This window comes from Juglans regia, chromosome 6, assembly GCF_001411555.2.
Source record: "Juglans regia cultivar Chandler chromosome 6, Walnut 2.0, whole genome shotgun sequence".
Lineage (NCBI taxonomy): Eukaryota > Viridiplantae > Streptophyta > Magnoliopsida > Fagales > Juglandaceae > Juglans > Juglans regia.
The window spans coordinates 36,865,268-36,888,156 of NC_049906.1; the positions used below are offsets into that span (position 1 = coordinate 36,865,268).

At 35.0% G+C, this 22,889-nt stretch overlaps 2 protein-coding genes across 2 annotated transcripts; both read left to right on the forward strand.

Moving 5' to 3' along the window:
• Positions 1-7,587: 7,587 nt before the first annotated feature.
• On the forward strand, positions 7,588-9,161 carry LOC109012916 (class V chitinase-like). The gene is made up of 2 exons (XM_035690883.1): positions 7,588-8,729; positions 9,081-9,161. Exons 1-2 carry the CDS (start codon positions 7,703-7,705, stop codon positions 9,101-9,103), a joined length of 1,050 nt encoding a protein of 349 aa, XP_035546776.1. The 5' UTR covers positions 7,588-7,702; the 3' UTR covers positions 9,104-9,161.
• Positions 9,162-13,288: 4,127 nt separating this feature from the next.
• Positions 13,289-17,680, forward strand: LOC109012911 (class V chitinase-like). Its single transcript, XM_018994813.2, has 2 exons — positions 13,289-14,409; positions 17,381-17,680. The coding sequence occupies exons 1-2, from the start codon at positions 13,383-13,385 to the stop codon at positions 17,410-17,412; spliced, it is 1,059 nt and encodes a 352-aa protein (XP_018850358.2). The 5' UTR covers positions 13,289-13,382; the 3' UTR covers positions 17,413-17,680.
• Positions 17,681-22,889: the final 5,209 nt, after the last annotated feature.

The following is a 22,889-nucleotide window of genomic DNA, read 5'->3' on the forward strand; positions in this document are numbered from 1 at the left end:
CCCACCTATTTCTACTCCTATAAGCTAGTATTAACACGAGTAGTTCCTTCAATAGCATTTCACTATTAAACCTCTAGGCAAGCCATACTGCTCAAATATTCAATCTACCAAAAGCCATTGCACAACACCCATGGATCTTAAAGATTTATTGACTCACGTACCTGATCATAATATCCACTGATGATGCCTAAACTTCAACTTCCAAGATCTTATCATACACTATACATGGCGACCCATCAATCTCTCTTCAAGTTAAATAACAATGTCCGTAATTCAACCAAATGGACGCTCAATCTCCAAAGGTAAGTATAGCCTCAAAAATAAATAAAAAATTCCTAGGTAACCTCAAGTCACAATTAATTACTGAAGATAATCACAATAACTATTGCCAACCATGATTCTATTGAGTAACCCACTCGACTACACACTTCGATCAACTCACAAAAAATTCCAAGCCAAGGTCTCTTGAATTAGTACTATTGTGTCGACTCCTCTTCAACACCTACCAAAGTCACTTCCTCCAAACCAAAATGAGACTAGGAACTATACCCTTCGAAATGCGTACACACTCACCATTACTACGCATCAATCTCATGCACCCTTAGCCAAAACCAATAATCCTCCAAACGTGCAAGTGATCATCATTACCATTTCCATCACTAGACCTACATCCTCGAAATCAACAAGAATCATTTCCTAAATCCGCACCATCTAATATCCTTAAAATTGATATGGATTAAATCCTTAACTTGTCACTGTAACATCAAGCTAAAAACAATTATTAACTGAACTAGATCTACATCTTCAATCCCCAGAAAATAAACTAACTAGATCATTACCTTCCATCTCCAAAGAAATTCTCACTTGAAAAAATTCTCATATCAGTTACGCAACTCTCACCAATTCTATTTTAATTCAGCCATTCAACTCTGCAATTCTAAAACCTTAAACTAGATAAAAATCATTTCTCGAAATCTTCAAGATCGATGACCTTAAATCTAAAACATTCACCTTATAAAACTTGTAAATTCTAAAATCTCAAATGTTATCAAATTGCTTATCAAGGTCAGCAATATCGAAAACTTCTAATCTAAGTAATCCCTTAATTGCTTGTTGAACCTACCACCTTAAATCTCATAACTTATTTCCTAAAAACTATGGGTCCTCAAATCTTAGATGAACTTCTCATAAATCTAACCTTGAGGTTCGTTGAACTTACAACCTCCTACCCAAAAGACTCATTACATAAATTCTACGGAACCTAAAACCTCAATTATCCTAAGCAATTTAAGAATATTACCCTCCTTAGCAACAACTTGAGTTCCTACTGCCAAGAGTTCACCCAGACCCTGATGTTCAAGCCTTGATACTAAACAAACCAATCACCAAAAGTTCAGGCCTATTACACCAAATGTTCAAGCCTAACAATGACATTCACAGTCATACCATCTTCCTGCCAAAGCACAACCCTTAACCCGCCTTACAACTCCGAACAAAACAAAATAAAACAAAACAAAATAAAATAAAATTCCATAAATAAAATTCCATACGACAAAATGAATAAAACTAGTGAAGTAGTTCACCATAAAATAATTAAAACGATAAAATAATCAACCAAAAAATAAAACAAATAAAATAAAACGACATACAACAAAATAAATAAACAAACAAAGTAGTATACAATAAAATAAATAAAACCAATAAAACCATACTCTAAATTAAATAATTTCAATTACAACTTTTAAAATTTATGGTACCTCACCTAAGGGACATGTGGTTTTACTCAAAATCGAACTGCTCTGATACCACATGTGGCGCCCCCGATGCCCATATAAGAGAAACACGGGGATCGAAACACCCGGATGATGACAACACGGTTACGCATCCCAACGAAAGTGCTAAGTATGTGTACATGATACAGTGTACAAAAGCAACGCAGCTGATTAGTCATCTAAGTACCAGAGTTTAAATAGATTCTAAACATCAGTAGAGGTTTAAAAGCAGTTATACAGTCATCCAAAAATAAAATACAATACAGTAAAATAAAATAACTAAACAAGTGATCCCGGATCACTCCTCGGGCGGAGCCGCCTCCTCAGGCTTGCCCCCATCCTCCTCTGTATCAAAATCTGCATTATCAAATACGGTATCGCAGGTAAGTATAAACCAAACAACCATCAGGAATAAAATGCATTTAATGCAACCAACATGCATGCGTATGATGAAATATGCATTTTATCTCAAAATATCATTTTCCCCGAAAATGAACATTTCCAACACACACCAAAATCCCAGTTGGCCCAAAAATATCCGTAACACATTTTCCTAAAAAATGGTATACACAAAATTCAACACACGCTATTTTTTCAGAAAATAGTCAATTTTTTTTAACGTATGCACCATGATCTCCACTATGGGTCATCCGCACACCCTGGCTTCGTAGCGATGCCCAGTTTCGCGCCCAGCGCGTACGTGGCCAAGCATCCTCTCTACGCAACGAGCGACGCCCAGTTCCGCACCCAGCGCGTACGTGGCCAAGCGTCCTCTAGTTCCCGCCAGCAGAAGGACCACAGAGTCAGCACGAGACCATCTCGTCCGATCCCATTGTCGCCCGGCGACAATCTAGGGGACGTCACTCAGTATATTACACTCCTAAGTGACAAGAGGAGCTCCACCGAGATAATGCCCCATCTTGGCTTGGGGACGTGATACACACGCATCCAATAAATCATTACACACGAAAACTCAGTTTTCAATACACACATGAACATGAATGCAATACATGAAAAAACCAGTTTTCCTTTACAAACATGACCATGCATGAAATCATGAAATATACATGTACCGACACTAATCAACAACCATCAATAACCAACCAAAACAAATCCAATCAAACAACTCCATTCACTAATCCATCCGACCCCCGTACTTCTCGGACTCAGTCTGGCAAAACCAATCAACAGTCCAAATACAGTGTAATGTATTAGTGCAAAAATACATTAATTCACAAGAATTCTTTGGAAAATACTTATAACGCTATATAGTAATTTTCGGAGGATCACGGAGGTGCAAGAAGTGAAAATGCAGCTGCAGAACAGTGCCAAATGCACTGTGGCCGTGGGTCTCAAATACCCATTTTTGAACGGGCGCAAACGAAGACTCGAGATTGATAGGGTAGGGCCTAGGGATGTCGGTGAAGCTAGTGCTGGTGAGAGTTGGCCATGGGTGGCGGCGCAAATGGTGGTTGAAGTGCAAAAATACCTAAAATAGAAATGGAGTTAGATGTGCTTCACCAGTGATGGATCGGTTGGGTTCATTGGGTTGCTAGGAGGTTGAGGATGATGTGGTGAAGAAATGACGGCCAATGGTGGTGTGACGGTGACGTAGTGGCGCAAAGAGTGCCGCGGCTTGAAGAGGCTCGTGGTGGCTAACGGCTGCGCGAGGCGCGAGGCGGGCTGAGATTGGAGGGGAGAGGTCGCCAGTGGTTGGGGGAGCTGGGGGGCTTGGCGGTGTCGATCACCGCCGGCTCATGGCGGCTCTGGGTGGAGAAGAAGCAAACGGACGGAAGAGAGGGAGGGGGTGCGTCGCGCGGGAAGAAACCAGGGAAAAAGGAAAGAAAGGAAAATAAAAGGAGAAAAGAAAAAGAAAAGATGAAAGAGAAAATGTAGGGAAAGAGATGAGGTTTAATCTTCACATCTTGGATCACAAAAATGATCCAACGGAAATGATTTTAAAATAACAAGTGAAATATAATAATTCAAACGCAGTGATTAAAATGAAAATAAATTATTAAACCCAACAATAAGTTAATTTAATTTGAGAAGAAATTTAAACGCATAACAATAATTAATTTAGAGAAAGCACTTCAAAAACAATTTCCGTAAACTAAAAATCATAAAAATAACCCAATTAAAAATCCAATAATTTTAAAACAAGAGAATAAATTTTTAATCAATAAAAATAATTCCTTCATTAAAATACACTAAAATACGGGGTGTTACATAGCCCGTAAGCACAAAAATTTCCAAATCCATGCATATCTGGCCGAGCATACCCCTCTCATGCTAAGCCCTAAAATCCAAAATTTATAACTAAAAAACACAAGCAATTCACAAAAGCAAAGCAATAACTTCTGTTTTGAGGGAGAAATAGAAGAAAATGATAGAAAGAAAAAAGCTTACCGTAGGTGACATGGTAAACGCGGACGATGTTGGTGGCGCAAGGAGACAGTGACAATAATAGAGTAGACCGAGACACAGAAATTGAGAGTGAGAGAGAAGAGAGAGATAAGAACGTGGCATGGGAGAAAGAGAGAAAGGAGGAAAGCTTACTTTAGTGGTAGGCCGGACGTTGGAGACGAAAGTGGTGACTAGAGGCTAGAGCATCGGTGATGACTATAGAGAGAGAGGAAAATGGAGAGTGGGAGAACAAGAGTGAAAAACAAAGGAAGGAGGGAATAGCTTGTTTTATTAGGGATTGATTTTTGCGGTGTTATTTGAGAAATTTATGTTCGAACAACAAAAAGTTTGGTTGCCACATTTTTTAGAGTAAATATTTTTAGGTATGAACTATTTCGTCTTTAGATACTACCATTCGAACTATAAAGTGGTAGTTCAAACTATATTTTTAATAATTATACTTTTCGAGATGATGTTTACATTTTGTCTTAAAAAATTACTTTTAGAGATGAAAAAAAAAATTGTCTCTAAAAATCAAATTTGTTGTAATGTTACTTAGTTACATTCGGCCTCTCTTGTATAAATAGGTTGATATAAACAACTGTACACAACTCATTTTTATAATACAGAAGTAAATGCATGACTCTGTTTTATTCTGTTTTATTGTTCATTTTGCATCAAGATTTAGATTCAGAATTTATCACAAGCAGCCAAGGGAAAGCACTTATTCCAATGAGATATTGATTCCTTAGGGCCACTTCGAGCTATCAAATACCAAGATTGTTAGTCCTCAAACGACTTAATTCGACGGAGAATTGTATATCCCTGCAGATGGCTTCTGGATACATGCAGTTAGCTAGCCTAGTTAGCAGCACTAAATTAAAGGTGTGACTGCAGAAAAACTTTCATTCCTTCGATTGACGATGCATGCAATGTTCGCACAGTTGTCCGCATCTCATTTGGAATGGACGTCATGCATGCATGCGTCCACAAGTGCAAGCGTAACCTACGCTAGCCAGCCATCCACAAAGAGATTCGCCATGATCTAATTAAAAGTCTAGCCCAGCTGACTTGGATTCGGACAATGAAGTACTGGCAGTGTCGCTGTTTGGGACAATGAAGTAGAGGCCTATAAAATAATTCCGGCTGGATTTTCAACCTAGACCCCATATTCCATCGAGCCTATAAATATCCAATAACTCAATTCCGCCCGTAGTTGGTCGGTAATAATCATAACCAATACAGTAGTTGGAATTTAGAGAAGAGTTAAAAGATAGTCTGTGAATAGTAAAATAAAATATTATTTTTAATATTATTATTATTTTGACATTTGAAAATATTGACTTGTTTATTATATTTTGTATGAGAAATTGAAAATGTTGTAATGATGAGATGATGTGAGATGAGTTGAAGTAAACTTTGAATCCAAACCATCCCAGTTGGATAGAGAAACGATCTCATCAGTATAATTTTTTAAAATTTTTATACAAAATATAATAAATAATTTAACTTTTTAAAATTTTAAAATAATAATAATATTAAAAAATAATATTATAACATTATTTTATTTAATTTTCAACTTTTATCTAAAATCATCTTATCTCATTTCACTATGAACCTAAGCTTGTAAACAACTAAATGCATTTTTCTTGTTTTGTTTTGATCCACATATTACTTTCTTTTTTTTAAAGGTATTATATATATATATATATATATATATAGCAAAATAGTATTTATAGTCATAGAGTGTGAAGTACAACATACTCTTTTTGAAAAAAATATGTAACTTTTTATGAGATTTACATGAAAAAAATTAATATTTTAATAGAATCTCACTCTTTTAAAAAAATAGTGTGTGGTGCTTGCACAACACATAATTATATTTAGTATTGTCCGTTTGTGTATATATATATATATATATATAATCAAGGGGATAGACTTATCCTATTAATTTGAACAGTATTGAAGTTGGCAACATCTCATGTGCATGATATGGACAAATGATGTAAAATGATTCTATTTCATTTTGTACTGTAATCCAGACTAGCATATTCATGCCGTACATATATATATATATATCCATATAATTATAAAATTCTGCCAATTTTATATATTACCCCTAATTTTCCCCATTGGTCCAGTACTAGCTTTCCACATCATGAACCAACCGAATCATGCTACACGGTTGCATGCGTACGTGGTTCCCAATTATACAGTGTACATTCATAAGAATTTTTTTTTTTAACTTTAATCGGTTCGGATACATAAATGAGATGTCTCGTATCATTTTAATTAATAATTTTATTATTATTCATAAATCATATCAATTAATCTCATCTCATCTATTTTCAATTAATGCTCACGAGGGATTTTGTCTTGAGTTTTGTTAGCTGCGTGCTAGCTGTTTTATTTTTATTTTTTTGGTGCAACCATGCTCCATCCTTGTCCTAGTTTAACAATAATTCTGTATTTATTTGCCTCATGATCATGACCAGTACATTGAGTTTAAAATAGTATATATAATCTTAAGAAATACTGCTCAAAATTAAGAGATTTTCTTCTTTTCAAAACAGCTCATGATAATTATCTTTCCCAAAATATATGGAGATATTCAAAATTAGAAACTCATGATATTTCTTCAATTTCATAATAAAGTCATCGAGTTTAGGTTGAAACAAAACCATATATAACTCACGAGAACCATCAAATTAAGTACGAAGATAACAATAAGCAGCAATTAAATTTGTTGTGTGTACATATATGTATGTATAGCTTATTCACCTTATAAATGCCAAATGGATGGCGAATTCGTGAATGTGATATGATCACACGATAAGCCTAGCCAATTGCTTGTCCAACTGGAGTGATGAATTAAAATTTTCAAGTCGTTATAACCTTTATTTTTATCCCACAAGCAGCCAAGGGAAAGCGCAAGCTTATTCCATTCCCAGGCAATCAATGGGCCCTGAAAATGAGATATTGATTCCTTAGGGCCACTTCGAGATATAAAATACCAATAATGTTAGTCATCAACGATTCCGATGGAGAATTGTATATCCCTGCAGATGCCTTCTGGATACATGCAGTTAGCTATAGCTACCCTAGCTAGCATCACTAAATTAAAGGTGTGACTGCAGAAAAGCAATCAGTCCTTCAATTGACGATGCATGTTCGCACAATTGTCCGCATCTCATTTGGAATGGACGTCATGCATGCATGCGTCCACAAGTGGAAACGTAACCAACGTTAGCCAGCCATCGACACATAGATTCGCCATTATCTAATTAAAAGCCTAGCCCAGCTGTCTTGGATTCGGACAATGAAGTACTGGCAGTGTCTCTGTTTGGGACTACATGAGTCGATATTAATCGATGATCGATCATATCTTTATGGTCATGAAATGGCTACATGTAGGCGTGCTCTGTCTTCTCAAAGCTACGCACCAAATCCCACATATAGCTCTAGCAACCAAAGATCAAGTACTACGTACTACTGCTCTGTCTCAGTCTTCGATCTCTTCAAATATGGCTGCAACTGGCGTTGTGAAAGCCGGATACTGGAATTGCGGAAGTGCATTCCTGGTGTCCGACATAAAATCCTCCCTTTTCACCCACCTTTTTGCCGCCTTTGCGGATGTCAACTCTAGCTACCAAGTTACCTTTCCTACCCTATACAAGCTCCAGTTCGAAAGCTTCACCCAAACTGTGCAAATAAAAAACCCTGATGTTAAAACCCTTTTATCCATCGGTGGTGGAGCCTCTGGTGTAGCTTCGACCTTAGCTTCAATGGCTAGCAAGCAAGAAAACCGTAAAATATTCATAGATTCCTCCATAACTCTAGCCAGGGATAACAACTTCCATGGTCTTTGCCTCAGCTGGCTGTACCCCTCCACGACCTCGGAAATGACCAACCTCGAGTCCCTCCTCAAGGAATGGCGAGCAGCGGTGGACGACGAGGCCAAGAAGACCAGCAAATGTCCATTGCTTCTAACCGCAGAGGTATTTTACTCGTCAGCAATAGCCTCGGCGAATTATCCCTGCAAGACTATTTCAAACACGTTGGACTGGATCAACGTATTGGCCTTTAACTTCTATAGCCCTGGTTCGTCACCCACGGAGACTGCACCCCCTGCTGCGTTGAAAAACAAGAAAAACGGATCACTTTGCGTTGAAGCAAGCATAAAAAGCTGGATTAATGCAGGTTTGAAAGCTAAGCAAATAGCCCTATGCCTTCCGTTTGTTGGCTGGGCATGGACTCTGACAAATGCATTGCAGCATGATTTATTTGCACCAGCTGTGGGACCGGCTCTTTCTGTAGATGGATCCGTTTCTTTTGCCCAAGTGAAGGTATTCATAACCGACCAAAAGGCCACAGCAGAGTATAATGACACATACTCCACAAACTATTGCTACGCTGGTGTTACTTGGATTGGTTACGATGATTTGCAAAGTGTAATCGATAAGGTTACATATGCACGCAAGGAACAACAACTGCTCGGTTACTTTGCATGGCACGTGGGCGCCGACAATAATTGGTCTCTTTCTCAGAAAGGTATATGCATATATAATTTGTAAATATGAACTCAAGTCAACCATGCATGTATAATTTAGAGTAAGGCTATTCATCTCAATTTTCATAATTCTCTCGTCATCCCATTACGTAATAGTATTAAATGATTAAAGACTATATATTTTATTTGTTGATTTATTATCTAATGACACATTACGAGATGATGAAAAAATTAATAATAAATAGATTTTTTAATATTATATATACAAATCTTTAATTTGTTGTTAGTTGTCCGCATGCACTTGCACGCATGTTTTTTTTTTCTTTTTTACTGAAAATTAATGTCTTTTTGGTTCTAACTTCTAACGTGTACTTTCATTTTTGTCTTCACAGCTTTCGATACATGGGATAAATAATGTGCTAAATATAAGTACTGAAGGTGTGGCAGCTGCTTGAGTACCAATAATTATCAACGTACAACTTACAAGGCGTACGTGCATGCATGGAATCATATATATAGATCATATATGGTGTGTTCGTAATATATATAGACTCTTTTATTCTCAACAATAAGGCCAACCTTATGGCTAATGATGGTGTGAGATATATATATATATATATATATATATATATATGTTGTGTTATGTGTGTTAGAAGCTTGTATTATCATCAGTACTATGCATGGCTTATATATAATATTAAATATGTTTGCTTTATATCTAATGGTCTTCTAAATATTAATTATGGGATTTGACGGTTGACACCTAAGATAGTTCAAACCCTGCGTCTGTTATTCGCATGCGATTTCCGTGACATATCACTATGGTTAAAGTTTGAGAGTGGAGGAACGACCGATTAATGCAGTCTAAATGCCAAGTCAGATGTTAAAACTTGGCTTTTAAATATGTTTGCTTTATATGATCTAATGATCTTCTAAATTAATACGTGAATGATTGTTTTCTTCCCTAAACCCTATATAAAACCTTGGGGGGGAAGAGGATTTCAAGAGCCATAAAGATGAGCAAAAGTCACTGAGAAATAGCTCAATAACTTGATAAAAAAATAATATAGATAATCTTGACATGTGGATGATATATATCGGTCTATCTTATCATAAACTGTAATAAAATTATACTCTTGACGACAGTGTGAAAACTTCAACAATATATTGATCTTGGCGTCTTGCATCATCAACTATGATTATTCTCATATAAAAAATCAATATTTTCTTTTGAAAATTATATGATGGTGTGGAAGCTAGCTAGGGGCTTGGGCTCGGTTGCATCTAGCTAGCTAGCAAGAGGCCTATAAAATAATTCCGGTTGGATTTTCAACCTAGACCCAATATTCGATCGAGCCCATAAATATCCAACTCAATTCTGCCCGAAGTTGTAACCAAGACAAACTAAAGAGTGGCACATTAAGTCCCGTTTGGACATAGAAATGGTTTCATCTCATTATTACAATTTTTTTAAATTTTTATACAAAATATAATAAAGAATTTAACTTTTTTAAATTTTAAAACAATAATAATGTTAAAAAATAATATTCTAACAATATTTTATTCAATTTTCAATTTTTATCTAAAACCATCTCATCTCATTTCACTATCTAAACTGGGGATCTACGCCTGTAAACAACTAAATGCATTTTTCTTGTTTTTTTTTTTTATCCACATATTACTTTCCTTTTTTTAAATTAAAGGTATTGCATTGTGAAATAATATTTATAGTCATAGAGTGTGAAGTGCCGCATACTCTTTTTGTAAAAAGTATATAATTAAATATGAGACCTACATGAAAAAAATTAATTTTTTAATAGAATCTCACTCTTTTTCTCGTGCGTGTGTATATATATATATATATATATATATATATATATATATAAATCAAGGGGATAGACTTATCCTATTAATTTGAACAGTATTGAAGTAGTTGGCAACATCTCATGTGATATGGACAAATGATGTAAAATGATTCTATTTCATTTTGTACTGTAACCAAGACCAGTAAATTCATGCCGTATATCCATAGAGAAATGATCATTGCAGTCGTAGTACGCAAGCGCCATGTAATTATTTTGAAAAAAATGAACAAATACGAGATCCACATGAAAAAATAATAATTTTTTAATTGTGAACCCCACTCTTTTTCAAAGCGACTGCACGACGTTTGCGCATTCCGCGACTGCATGTAACATTACTCATATCCATATAACTATACAATTCTGCCACGTGGAATAGTTATATTACCCTTAATTTTTCCATGGAAAAATATATTTACAATTGTGAATTGTGTAACCACCGCGTAATCGTTTTGAAAAAAGTGAATAAAACATGGGATCCACATGAAAAAATTAATTTTTTTAATTGTAAACCCCACTATTTTTCAAAATGATTACACGGCATTTAAGCATTTCACGGTTGTATGTAGAATTACTTTTTCCCCATTGGTCCAGTACTATCATTTCTCTTTAAATAGGTATCTATTAGCACTTTCCACATGAACATACATAAGAAAATTCTTTTAACTTAATGCTCACTAGGGTTTTCGTCGTGATGAGTTTTGTTAGCTTCTACAACTGTTTTATTTTTATTTTTTTGGAACAAGCATGCTCTATCCTTTTCCTAGTTTAAAATAATTCTGTATTTATTTGCCTCATCATGACCAGTACATAGAGTTTAAAATAATATATATCTTAAGAAGTACACAAAATTAAGTGATTTTCTTTTCAAAAATCAAAATTGCTCATGATAATTATCTTTCTCAAAATATATGGAGATATTCAAAATTAGAAATTCATGATATTTCTTCAATTTCTTAAGTTGTCACCATTGCTTTTCGGAATTAATTAATAAAAAATGATATGGACAACCGGCCCGTATCCCCGCTACGACATCGCGTCCGACTTGTCTAAAATGAAAACGACGTCGTTTTGCAAAAATGGAAAACCGAAGGGGCTCTGGATCGCCCTCAGCTTCTCCATCATCATCAACAACAAGTACATCTTGGATCGCAAGCTCTACAACTGGCCCTTCCTAATCTCGCTCACCATGATTCACATGGCCTTCTGTTCCTTCTTCACTTACCTCCTCGTTCGCGTCTTCAAGGTCATGAAGGAGCCCGCCTCCATGACCCGAGACATTTGCATTAGGTCTGTCGTCCCCATTGGCGCCCTCTACTCCCTTTCCTTCTAGTTCTCCAATTCTACTTATATCTACCTCTCTATCTCCTTCATCCAAATGCTCAAGGCTCTCATGCCCGTCTTTGTCTACTCCATTGGCCTTGAATTAAAAAATGACACTTTCAAGTCCGACACCATGCTCAAAATGGTCTCCGTCTCAGTCGGCGTTGCCACTGCCGCCTACGGCGAGGCCAAGTTCGACTCTTGGGGCGTTATGCTGCAGCTCCTAGCTATCGAATTCGAGGCTCTGTGACTTCGTGGATAGGACGAAGAGAAAAGACCCAAAACCATTGTGGGTTCTGCTGTGATGTAGAGAAGATGAAGAGAGAAAGAAGATGGAGAAAATAAAAAGAGAAAATGGGGGGCGAAATGAAGACGAAGAGAGGTCTGCGGCTTTCTCTAATTCAAAACGTAATCGTGGAAATGGAGGAAGAAGAAGATGAAGAAAATGTGGACTGGAAATGGGGATGGAGACCACTCAGACCAGAGCCCCTTTTGTTTTCCATTTTTGCAAAACGACGTCATTTTCATTTTAACCACTTCAGACAGGATGCTGCTGCGGGGATACGGGCCGGTTGTCCATAGCATTTTTGTTAATTAATAAAGTCATCGAGTTTGGGTTGAACCAAAACCATATATAACTCAGAACCATCAAATTAAGTACGAAGATAACGATATATAGTGCCAAATTCTAGTATATATCAGCAGCAATTAAATGTTTTGAGTGTGTATATATATATATATATATATATATGTATATGGCTTATCCACCTTATAAAAGCCAAATGGATGGAAAATTCGTGAATGTCGCGTCATATGATCACATGATAAGCCTAGCTAATTGCTTGTCCAACTGGAGTGATGAATTAAAATTTTCAAGTCTTTATAACCTTTATTTTTATCCCACAAGCAGCCAAGGGAAAGCACTAGCTTATTCCCAGGCAATCAAATAGGGCCTGAAAATGAGATATTGATTCGTTAGGGCCACTTCCAGCTATAAAATACCAATAATGTTAGTCATCAACGATTCCGATGGAGAATTATTGTATATCCCTGCGGATGGCTTCTGGATACATGCAGTTAGCTACACTAGCTAGCATCACTAAATTAAAGGTGTGACTGCAGAAAAGCATTCATTCCTTCGATTGACGATGCATGTTCGCACAATTGTCCGCATCTCATTTGGAATGGACGTCATGCATGCATGCGTCCACAAGTGGAAGCGTAACCAACGCTAGCCAGCCATCCACACATAGATTCGCCATGATCTAATTAAAAGCCTAGCCCAGCTGTCTTGGATTCGGACAATGAAGTACTGGCAGTGTCGCTGTTTGGGACAACATGAGTCGATATTAATCGATGATCGATCATATCTTTATTGTCATGAAGTGGCTATATATAGGCGTGCTCTGTCTTCTCAAAGCTACGCACCAAATCTCACATATAGCTCTAGCAACCAAAGATCAAGTACTACGTACTACTGCTCTGTCTCAGTCTTCGATCTCTTCAAATATGGCTGCAACTGGCGTTGTGAAAGCCGGATACTGGCATTGCGACAGTGCATTCCCGGTGTCCGACATAAAATCCTCCCTTTTCACCCACCTTTTTGCCGCCTTTGCGGATGTCAACTCTAGCTACCAAGTTACCTTTCCTATCCTATACAAGCTCCAGTTCGAAAGCTTCACCCAAACTGTGCAAATAAAAAACCCTGATGTTAAAACCCTTTTATCCATCGGTGGTGGAGCCTCTGGTGTAGCTTCGACCTTAGCTTCAATGGCTAGCAAGCAAGAAAACCGTAAAATATTCATAGGATCCTCCATAACTCTAGCAAGGGAAAACAACTTCCATGGTCTTTGCCTCAGCTGGCTGTACCCCTCCACGGCCGTGGAAATGACCAATCTGGAGTCGCTCCTCAAGGAATGGCGAGCAGCCGTGGAAATCGAGGCCCAGATCACCACCAAGGCTCGGTTGCTTCTAACCGCAGAGGTATTTTACTCGTCAGCAATAGGCTCGGCGAGTTATCCCTGCAAGACCATTTCAAACACGTTGGACTGGATCAACGTACTGGCCTTTAACTTCTATACCCCCGATTCGTCGCCCACGGAGACTGCACCCCCTGATGCGTTGAGAAAAGGTCCAAAGGGAATACTTTGCGTTGAAACAAGCATAAAAAGCTGGATTGATGCAGGTTTGAAAGTTAAAAAAATAGCCCTATGCGTTCCGTTTGTTGGCTGGGCATGGACTCTGAAAAATCCATTGCAGCATGATTTATTTGCACCAGCTGTGGGACCGGCTCTTTCTGTAGATGGATCCGTTACTTTTGCTCAAGTGAAGCTATTCATAACCGTCCGAAAGGCCAAAAGAGTGTACGATAAGACCTACTGCACAAACTATTGCTACGCTGATGTTACTTGGATTGGTTACGATGATTTGGAAAGTGTAACCGATAAGGTTAATTATGCACATAAGGAAAAACAACTGCTCGGTTACTTTGCATGGCACGTGGGCGCCGACTATAATTGGTCTCTTTCTCAGAAAGGTATATATATCTATCTACTTATATATAAAGTGTGAATAGGTTTGGAATAGTGTTTTTATCTAATATTTTTTTTTTTAATTTTACCTTTGCTTTTATTCCAAAATTTCAATTTTGTCACTGAAATTCTTTCCATTTTGCCCCTGGTTCTCTTGCGCGCAGCCCCTCCTCCCCCCCTTCCGTTTCTTCATCTACTACGGTGCACTGCCGCACGCCGTCGTGCTCGACACCGCCGCTCTTATTCTCTTCCCCTCCGATTGGCGTCCATTCCCTTCCAATCTCAGCCCCTCTTGTGCCGCTGTTGACCGCCACGAGCGAATCGAAGCCGCAACCCGTCTGATTCTTCGTTGCCTCCCGTGCGCCGCCGCACGCCGACGTGGCTAACACTGCCCCACCCATTTTCTTCCCCTCCATCCGGCTTTCCTCCCCTTCCTATATCAGCTCCTTTCGTGCCGCCGTTAACCGCCACGACAAATCCAAGGCGCGGCTCTTTTTTTTTTTTTTAATTTTTTTGATAGGCGCGGCTGTGTCTTTATTGTGTTTTATTTCCATTAATTTTGAATTATGCAAATTTTGAATTCAATTGTTACATTTCAATATAAATCTAATTTTTTCCTTTTATTAATGATTTTTGTTTAATGATTTATTAAGATATAAACTTAAATATTTTTTTATTTCTTGATAAATTGAATAGTTTATTAATTAACCTGAAATTAATTACACTATTTCAGGTAGATCTATAGTTTCTAATGTACTATAGTTTATTTAATTTTTTTTAAAGGAAAATTATAGGGTTACTACTCTCGTACTACTCATTTACTACTCTTTTTATATTTAATTTTTTTAAAATTCTTTATTTTACTTAATGGTTAAGGAAATGATTATTAATAAAATTATATATTTTTTTAATTTTTTCGATTAAGGATGTTAAAAAAATATTTCAAAGAAAATGATAAAAAAATAAAAAACTTGAACTTAACTATAAGTAGTAATTGGGTAGTAATAGAGTTGTAACCCTATCATTACCTTTTTTTAAATGTAAATGATGAGACTTTATAAAATATATGATTAAATTATTTAATACTTACCACTGTAGTTTTGAATTTTAAAATTGACACATTATATATTTATTTTGGAAATAAAAAATATACAACATGCGCATCCAACTTTAATTATTAAGAGTAATAATAGTAGGTTGGTTAGTATAATTACAAATTTTCATAAGGAAATAAATTATAACTTCTTAATAATTGAAAAATATAATATGTCATTATTACTATTTTATTTAGCCAAGTGTGAAAATGTTAAATAAATTAATGTTTTTCATTGTTATTATTTCTTATAGTGTTTCTGTTTTAATAATATTAAAAAAAGTTATGAAAACTTTTGAAGTAAATTAAGATGATCTGTTTTGCATTCTTAAATTAAGAGCTAGACTGCCTTTGAACTAACGCAATAATTTAACATTATTTGTAGTGTTAAATAATATGGTCTAGAATATGTTAATATATATTAGGACATTTTTAATTTTTTCCTTCCCTGAAAATTTATATAATGTTGGAGAGAGTTAGATGAGATGAAATTTTATAAAAAATAATTGAAAGAGAGAAATAGTTAAATAAAAAATATTATAAAATTAAAATATTATTAGACACTTAGATTATAATTTTATAATATTATTTTTGTTTTGAAATTTAAAAAGATAAATTATATTTTATTTGAAATTTGAAATTTTGAGAAAGTTGTAATGATTATTTTAAAAGTTTTGTATTTCAGTTATGTTTAAAAAGGAGATGATATTGATATGAAAATTTTGGAATAAAATCTATTTTCAAATAGACTTTTATTTGAAAATAAGTAAGGGATGAACAATGTTCTTATCAATTTCTCTCTATCTCTTTTCGTGTTTTTCTCATCAAATCTGGTTCTCTTATATTTTTGCTCTTTTGTCGATTAGGTGAGTTTGGATACTGAGATTTTTTTCTGATAGGTTAGATCCTAATTGAGATGAGATTAGTTGAAATGAAAATGAAAATTTAAATAAAATATTGTTAGAATATTATTTTTTAATATTATAGAAACATTAGCCTTTTAAACAAGAGATTTTGGTAAGCTTAACCAAACAATATTTTATTTTTAGTAAAAGAAATAATTTTAATTTGCTTATGGATGTTACATTTCATTTAAGTGCATTCAATTCTTGAGTTTGTTGCCTAACAAGATCCAAGATTCTCATTATATGTTATTTTATCTGGAACTCGTAAAAATACTATTGGATATAATCATTGATATTAGGGTTTATAATATGAGATAAAAAGGGAAATGATTTAGTCAAAAATCCTTACTCATATGCTGCTTGTGATAATATGATGATTTGCTTTACACGATGATTCTATCTGAAGTTGGTCATATTTTATTGTCTATTATACATCTTGCAGCATTTAATGGTAGACAACTGGGCATATGTGCAGTGCACATTGCCCTAACTAGTACATATATAATTAGTAAATATGAATTCATCATGTCAACCATGCATATATAATTTATGGGGTTGCAACTGATATTACTATTATCTTTTCAAAGTTTCTTGACTAGCTAATTATCAATTAGATTGTGATATTATGAGCTCGTTTGTTTTCAGAAAAGAGATAGAATGAGATGAGATGAGTTGAGATTAAAATTAAAAAGTTGAATAAAGTATTGTTAAAATATATTTTTTAATATTATTTTTGATTTGAGATTTAAAAAAGTTGAATTGTTTATTTTATTTTGTATTGGAAGTTAAAAAAATTATAATGATGAAATGAAATGTTTTCTTGAAAACAAACAAGCCCTAAGATTACTATTATATATACGAACTTTTTGTTGTTGGTTGTCCGCATACACGTGCACGTATGCTTTTTTTTTTTAACTGGAAATTAATTTATTTTTGGTTCTAACTTCTAACGTGTACTTTTTATTTTTGTCTTCACAGCTTTCGATACATGGGACAAATGTGCTAATTAATTATAGGTACTGAAGGTGGCAGCTTGAGTACCAATAATAATCAACGTACAACGTACAAGGCGTGCAAGCATGGATTCATATATATAGATCATAGATGGTGTGTTCGTAATATATATATAGACGCGCGCTTTTATTCTCAACAATAAGGCCAACCTTATGGCTCGATCATGGTGTGAGATATGTTGTCTTATGTGTGGTAGAAGCTAGCTAATTGTATTATCATCACTGCTATGCATGGCTAATAACATTAAATACGTTTTGCTTTATATCTAATGGTCTTCTAAATTAATACATGTTGAATGGCGTACGTGAATGATCGTTTTCTTCCCCAAACCATATATAAAACCTTGTGGGGGGTGGGGGGGAAGAGGATTTCAAGAGCCAATTTACAACCTAAAATAGTATCAAATGAAGGTATCAAAACTCTAAGTAATAAAGATGAGCTTGATATAAAGCATACAACAAACGTCCGGACTTTTCGCTGCGAGCAAATAAAGTCACCAAGAAATATATAGCTAAATAACTACCGCGACTTCTGCTAGGGAAAGATTCAGCTATATGTTGTTAATGTCATATATGTTGTGGCACGAAAAAGATTCAGCTAGGGAAAGAAATAGATCATATATCCATGACCCAAGTGTAAGGAGAAAGTAAGCAACATATGATCAGGGAGAAGAAGAGCCATGCATATTGATGTAGAGGATCCAGATACAATGATAATGAGATGATAGATTCCATGCACGTTGATAGCGTTGGACTACCTCGAGAAGGCAGTTCGGCACAAATTCATATGATAGGAAAATGCGAGTATTCATTGGATTAGGATATTAATATTGTGTTTGTATTTTGACCATAATTTTGGCTATAAATATCAGCATCGCTCATATGACCCCAATTCGGAAAGCTTTTCTCGGTGTGCATGTCATAGTCACAACACTATACATAGTGATCCCCACCTCAACCTTGAGATCAACCGTTTTGCCCTTTGAATCATCTTAGTTATTTTGTTTTTCATGAAAGTGCTTATCTTTCATTTTTAGAGATTGTTTTTGTTTCAATTTGGGCTAGAATTTGTTGTAAGATTCTTATTTTAATATATAATTTATTTTTATGCAATAATTAAGATTTTTCCATTTTTGGGAAAAATCCTCAAAATCTGAGATTTTCTTAACTATTTGAGTCCGGCTCTTGGGTTTTAGTAGGAGTTTTTGAATTTTATCAATAAACCTTACTCTCAAGTGTTTCAGTCTATTTTACATATTTGCTCAATCTCAATCTCTAGTTTTTATTGATTAACTAGCAACCAAAATAGTTCTTATTTTCATGTGCGGTGTCACATATATTCAAATTAGATTTAGCAAGAGGCAAAGTCCATCCTAGTACCAGAATTGGTCTATGAACATGATAACTAAGCTGGTAAAAACTTTAGCTGCAATGCTAATTTAAATCAACGCAATTAGCTAAATTTCAAAGGCTTTGAAGGCCTAATTAATTAATACGATTCTCATATATATTATTAAACGTCTGCTTATGTCTCAATATGTATGATATATGGGGTCGGCCGGGCTTGAGTTGCAGCTAGCTAGCTGTATATATGGAAGCTTATAACCTTCACGATTACCGGCCATTAATATATATCCTTAGAAATAATTCAGATAGGATTTTCAACCCAACCCAATATTATTCGAGCCCATGCATAAATTAAAGTCACAACCTTAATAAATTATTTTCTCATTTATCCAAACTCCTGAAATATTTAGAAAGTATTGCACAGATTATACACATGAAGGCCCTTTAGTACGTACGTGCTCTGATCTCTGGATGATCTACGTACACACACTAATCATTTAAGTTTGGATCTCAAACTCATCTCAATTCATCATTACAATTTTTTCAAATTTCAATACAAAATATAATAAACAATTCAACTTTTTTCAAATCTCAAAATAATAATAATATTAAAAAATTATATTCTAACAATATTTTATCATCTCAACTCAACTCATTTTAACATCCAAACACACCAGTCTCAAAACACCCCAATTTCGTCCCAAATTAGTTTTGGAGATGAAAATTTTCATATCTATTTTGTCTCTAAAAGATCATCTCAAAAGGCTTTTGGAGATGAAATTCAATTTTCGTCTCAAAAAATCACTTTTAGGGATGAAATTTGGCAGAACCAGTTGAAACTGTTCGAATGAGAGGCTTTTTTTTTAGACGAACCAATTTCGTCTCAAAAAATTGTTTGTATGAAATATTTATCAATTCAAACCGACCCGTCCATTTGAACAAATAACCATATTTGATCCTATTTGAACGAACATAGTGTTCGAAACCAATAAATTTTGTTCAAATGACTTTTGTTCGAATATAAATTATGTTCGTTCAAATAGACATTCTTATTTTGTGAAATTCTGTTCGTTCGAACGGTATTTTGAAAATTAATATTGTTCGGAGAAATATTTTATTGTTCGAACATCCGTACGGACTGTATTTCTCGTTTATCGTTCGAATTGATTATTTTTTGTTTGAATGGGTCTGTATTTGTTCGAATGGATTTATAAATAGTAATTTACCGTTCGATCGGTATTAATCATGCAGAACATAATTTAATTAATTAAAAATGCCATACTAGTATTACACAAATTTCAAACATCAATTATTCAAATGTTCTGGAACATATAATAGAAAAGACAATAAAAGAAAAAATAAATTTTAAGATTGTGGTGGTGGTATAGAGTTTTGGGACATAATTGATTGCAACTTTCCAAGCACATCTTTTTGTACCTCCATCCCCAGTCTCCTCTGCATGTTCTCTTCTAATCTCGTCTCAAGATTCGCTGCTTGATTTAATCATGCCAGCAACTCTTTTTCCTTGGACCTCAATCGTTCTATCTCAAGTTTTGCTTTCTCCAATTCCTTAGTTTTGTCGTCATTCGATCTGGCTCGAGAATAAGATGATGATCTTGAGGATGGCTTCACGCAACGTCCTAAACCCCTCAAATATCCAGAACGTGATCCAAGAACTTGATAAAGGATCTAAGCATCATTGACAGATGATGCATCAAATGGATCCGCAACAGTTTCCTTAAGAGATATTATCTTATCCTACAAAAACAAAAACATTAAAGTTAGTATAACTAACAAAAATATTATGTGACAATGGAATTAAAGAAACTTAAACTTACATAATTTGCCTCTGTTTCGGGATTGGCCCAAACTCCATCATGATTTTTATGTACTTTAGCATACAATTGGGTCAGATCCTAGTCAGCGGGACTTTCTTATTTCTGCAAAAAGAAAATCTATATTAGAACTTAAATCAGAAAAAAGTATTATATGTTAATATTCAATGTGGACTAAATTAACTTACCATCTTGTTAGATAAACGATGAAATGATCGAGAATCCGCATGATTGTGTATCGTTAAATTTGATCTATTTTCTTTGTTCACAGTACTCCGTTGCTAAAAACAATATTAGTCTACATGTTTAATACATCTATCATATACTATTAAAAAAAGATAGTATCAAAATTACCTGGTAAGTAGGATCTTCAAACATATCACAAACCTTCTCCCATTCATTTGGTGGCATTGTTTGGAATGGATTTTGGCGCGCCTCTATTTTAGCACTGAACTTCTTATAGTGTGCATGCCATCGACCTTTGTACCTCAAAAATGCATTTGACATAAGTTCTTCAACCATTAATTGATTGTTTCATTGGTCAAAATTAAGCTCAAACCCATCCTTTCAAAAATTATAAACAATTAGTATAAATACAAAATAACTTGAAAGTAACATGTTATATACTTAGTTGCTCGAGATATAGCTTATTACCGAGCAACGCTTTTTTATGTGGTTTTTCACATCTTGGAGAACTTTAGACCAATAGGATGTAGCAATCGGTGCATACGTGCGAGTAAGGGTACCAACATAAGAAGCAAGCCACACTACCGAATCTCTGGAGCGACTAGTTAGATCATCAGGAATATCAACCTTGATTTTACCCACTTTCCTTACTTTCTCTATGCAGACACCCCTCGTTGTGCCTCTACCTCGTCACTGGATTACAATAGCTATATATATAGTTATTAAAGCATGCTTTTAATTTAATTATTTTATTTTATAGATATATTACTTAAATTGAGCATAAAATGTGGTATTTAATTTGATAAAATACATTGTTCTAGGTCTAGTGATGTTGGCTCACTATTCATGGCAGGTGAACCATATGAGGAGTCAGTAATGGATGAAGATGACACATGTGTTGCTTTGCATTTGGGAGACATGTCTATTTGAAATTGTAACAAATTATTGTTCAAACAAATGTTACAGATATTTATAAGAATAATACTTACAAAAATTCATGTTTGAAATTCATTCACTATCCGTTTTGTTGGACCAGTCGCCCTCATCCTCATTAGACACTTCAGTTGATTCATCTTTTTCTGATACTTCACCCTCAATTAATTCTGGTTGAACATATTCTTTACGCAATGAGATCATATTATATTGATTTAGATCAATAAATAGATTGATGCCTACTTCGTTTTTTTGATATGCTTATTCATTTGATGGACTATCAACTTTTTCATGTGGTTCGCCTACATCTGGAATGTAATCATATACATTTCTCGGTGCAAACTTCTCCACTACCTGCCATGGGTTTCCATAGTTCGGATCATCTAAAAAAAAAACTTGTTCGCTTGGCAAGCGAGAACGAAGAGATCGTCCTCATACCATGTGCGAGATATATTGACACTCACAAAATAATCATCGTTACACACTCCCAACCTAGGCTTTGAGACAACCCACCAATTAAATTTAAACAACTAGACCATATATCCCCCACGTACTTTAACGCTATGATATCTTCCACAATTTCCTAGAAGTCAATGTTATCATCCTCATGGCTTTCTTCGACTACAACACCACAATTTTGACTTTTCCTATATCGTTTTTTGTCAATTGTGTGAAATCTATATTTATGCACCAAACATCCTGAGTACTGGATGGCCAGCCTGGACAGACCACATGCCAAAGTATACAGTTCTGGTGAGAGTTCTTCTGAATTTTCATCATATCTCGATACAACCTTCAACAATAAATATTATTATATAGAAAAAAGTGGAGTTTAGTGATATGAAGTTCGTATTATAAAATGGGGCTTTACAGTAATACCGTATGTTCAAACCATGAGGCAAATTCCTCTTCGTGCGTCTTTTCTACATCAGTTACACCATTCGTGCGAAGTAATTGTATATATTCATTGCGCATGTTCATGTGAATGCTTAATTTGTATGAAGTTATACTATATTATTATACATAGACTTAAAGATAATATTGATTTAAAGGATCATCACTGACCTTAAGTAGAGGTCAATCTCTGCACAGTTATTCAAGATACACTATTGAGCTCTTTCAAACTCTCGCCCACATAGATCGTAGCCCCCTTGTGCGCCTATGGGACGTATG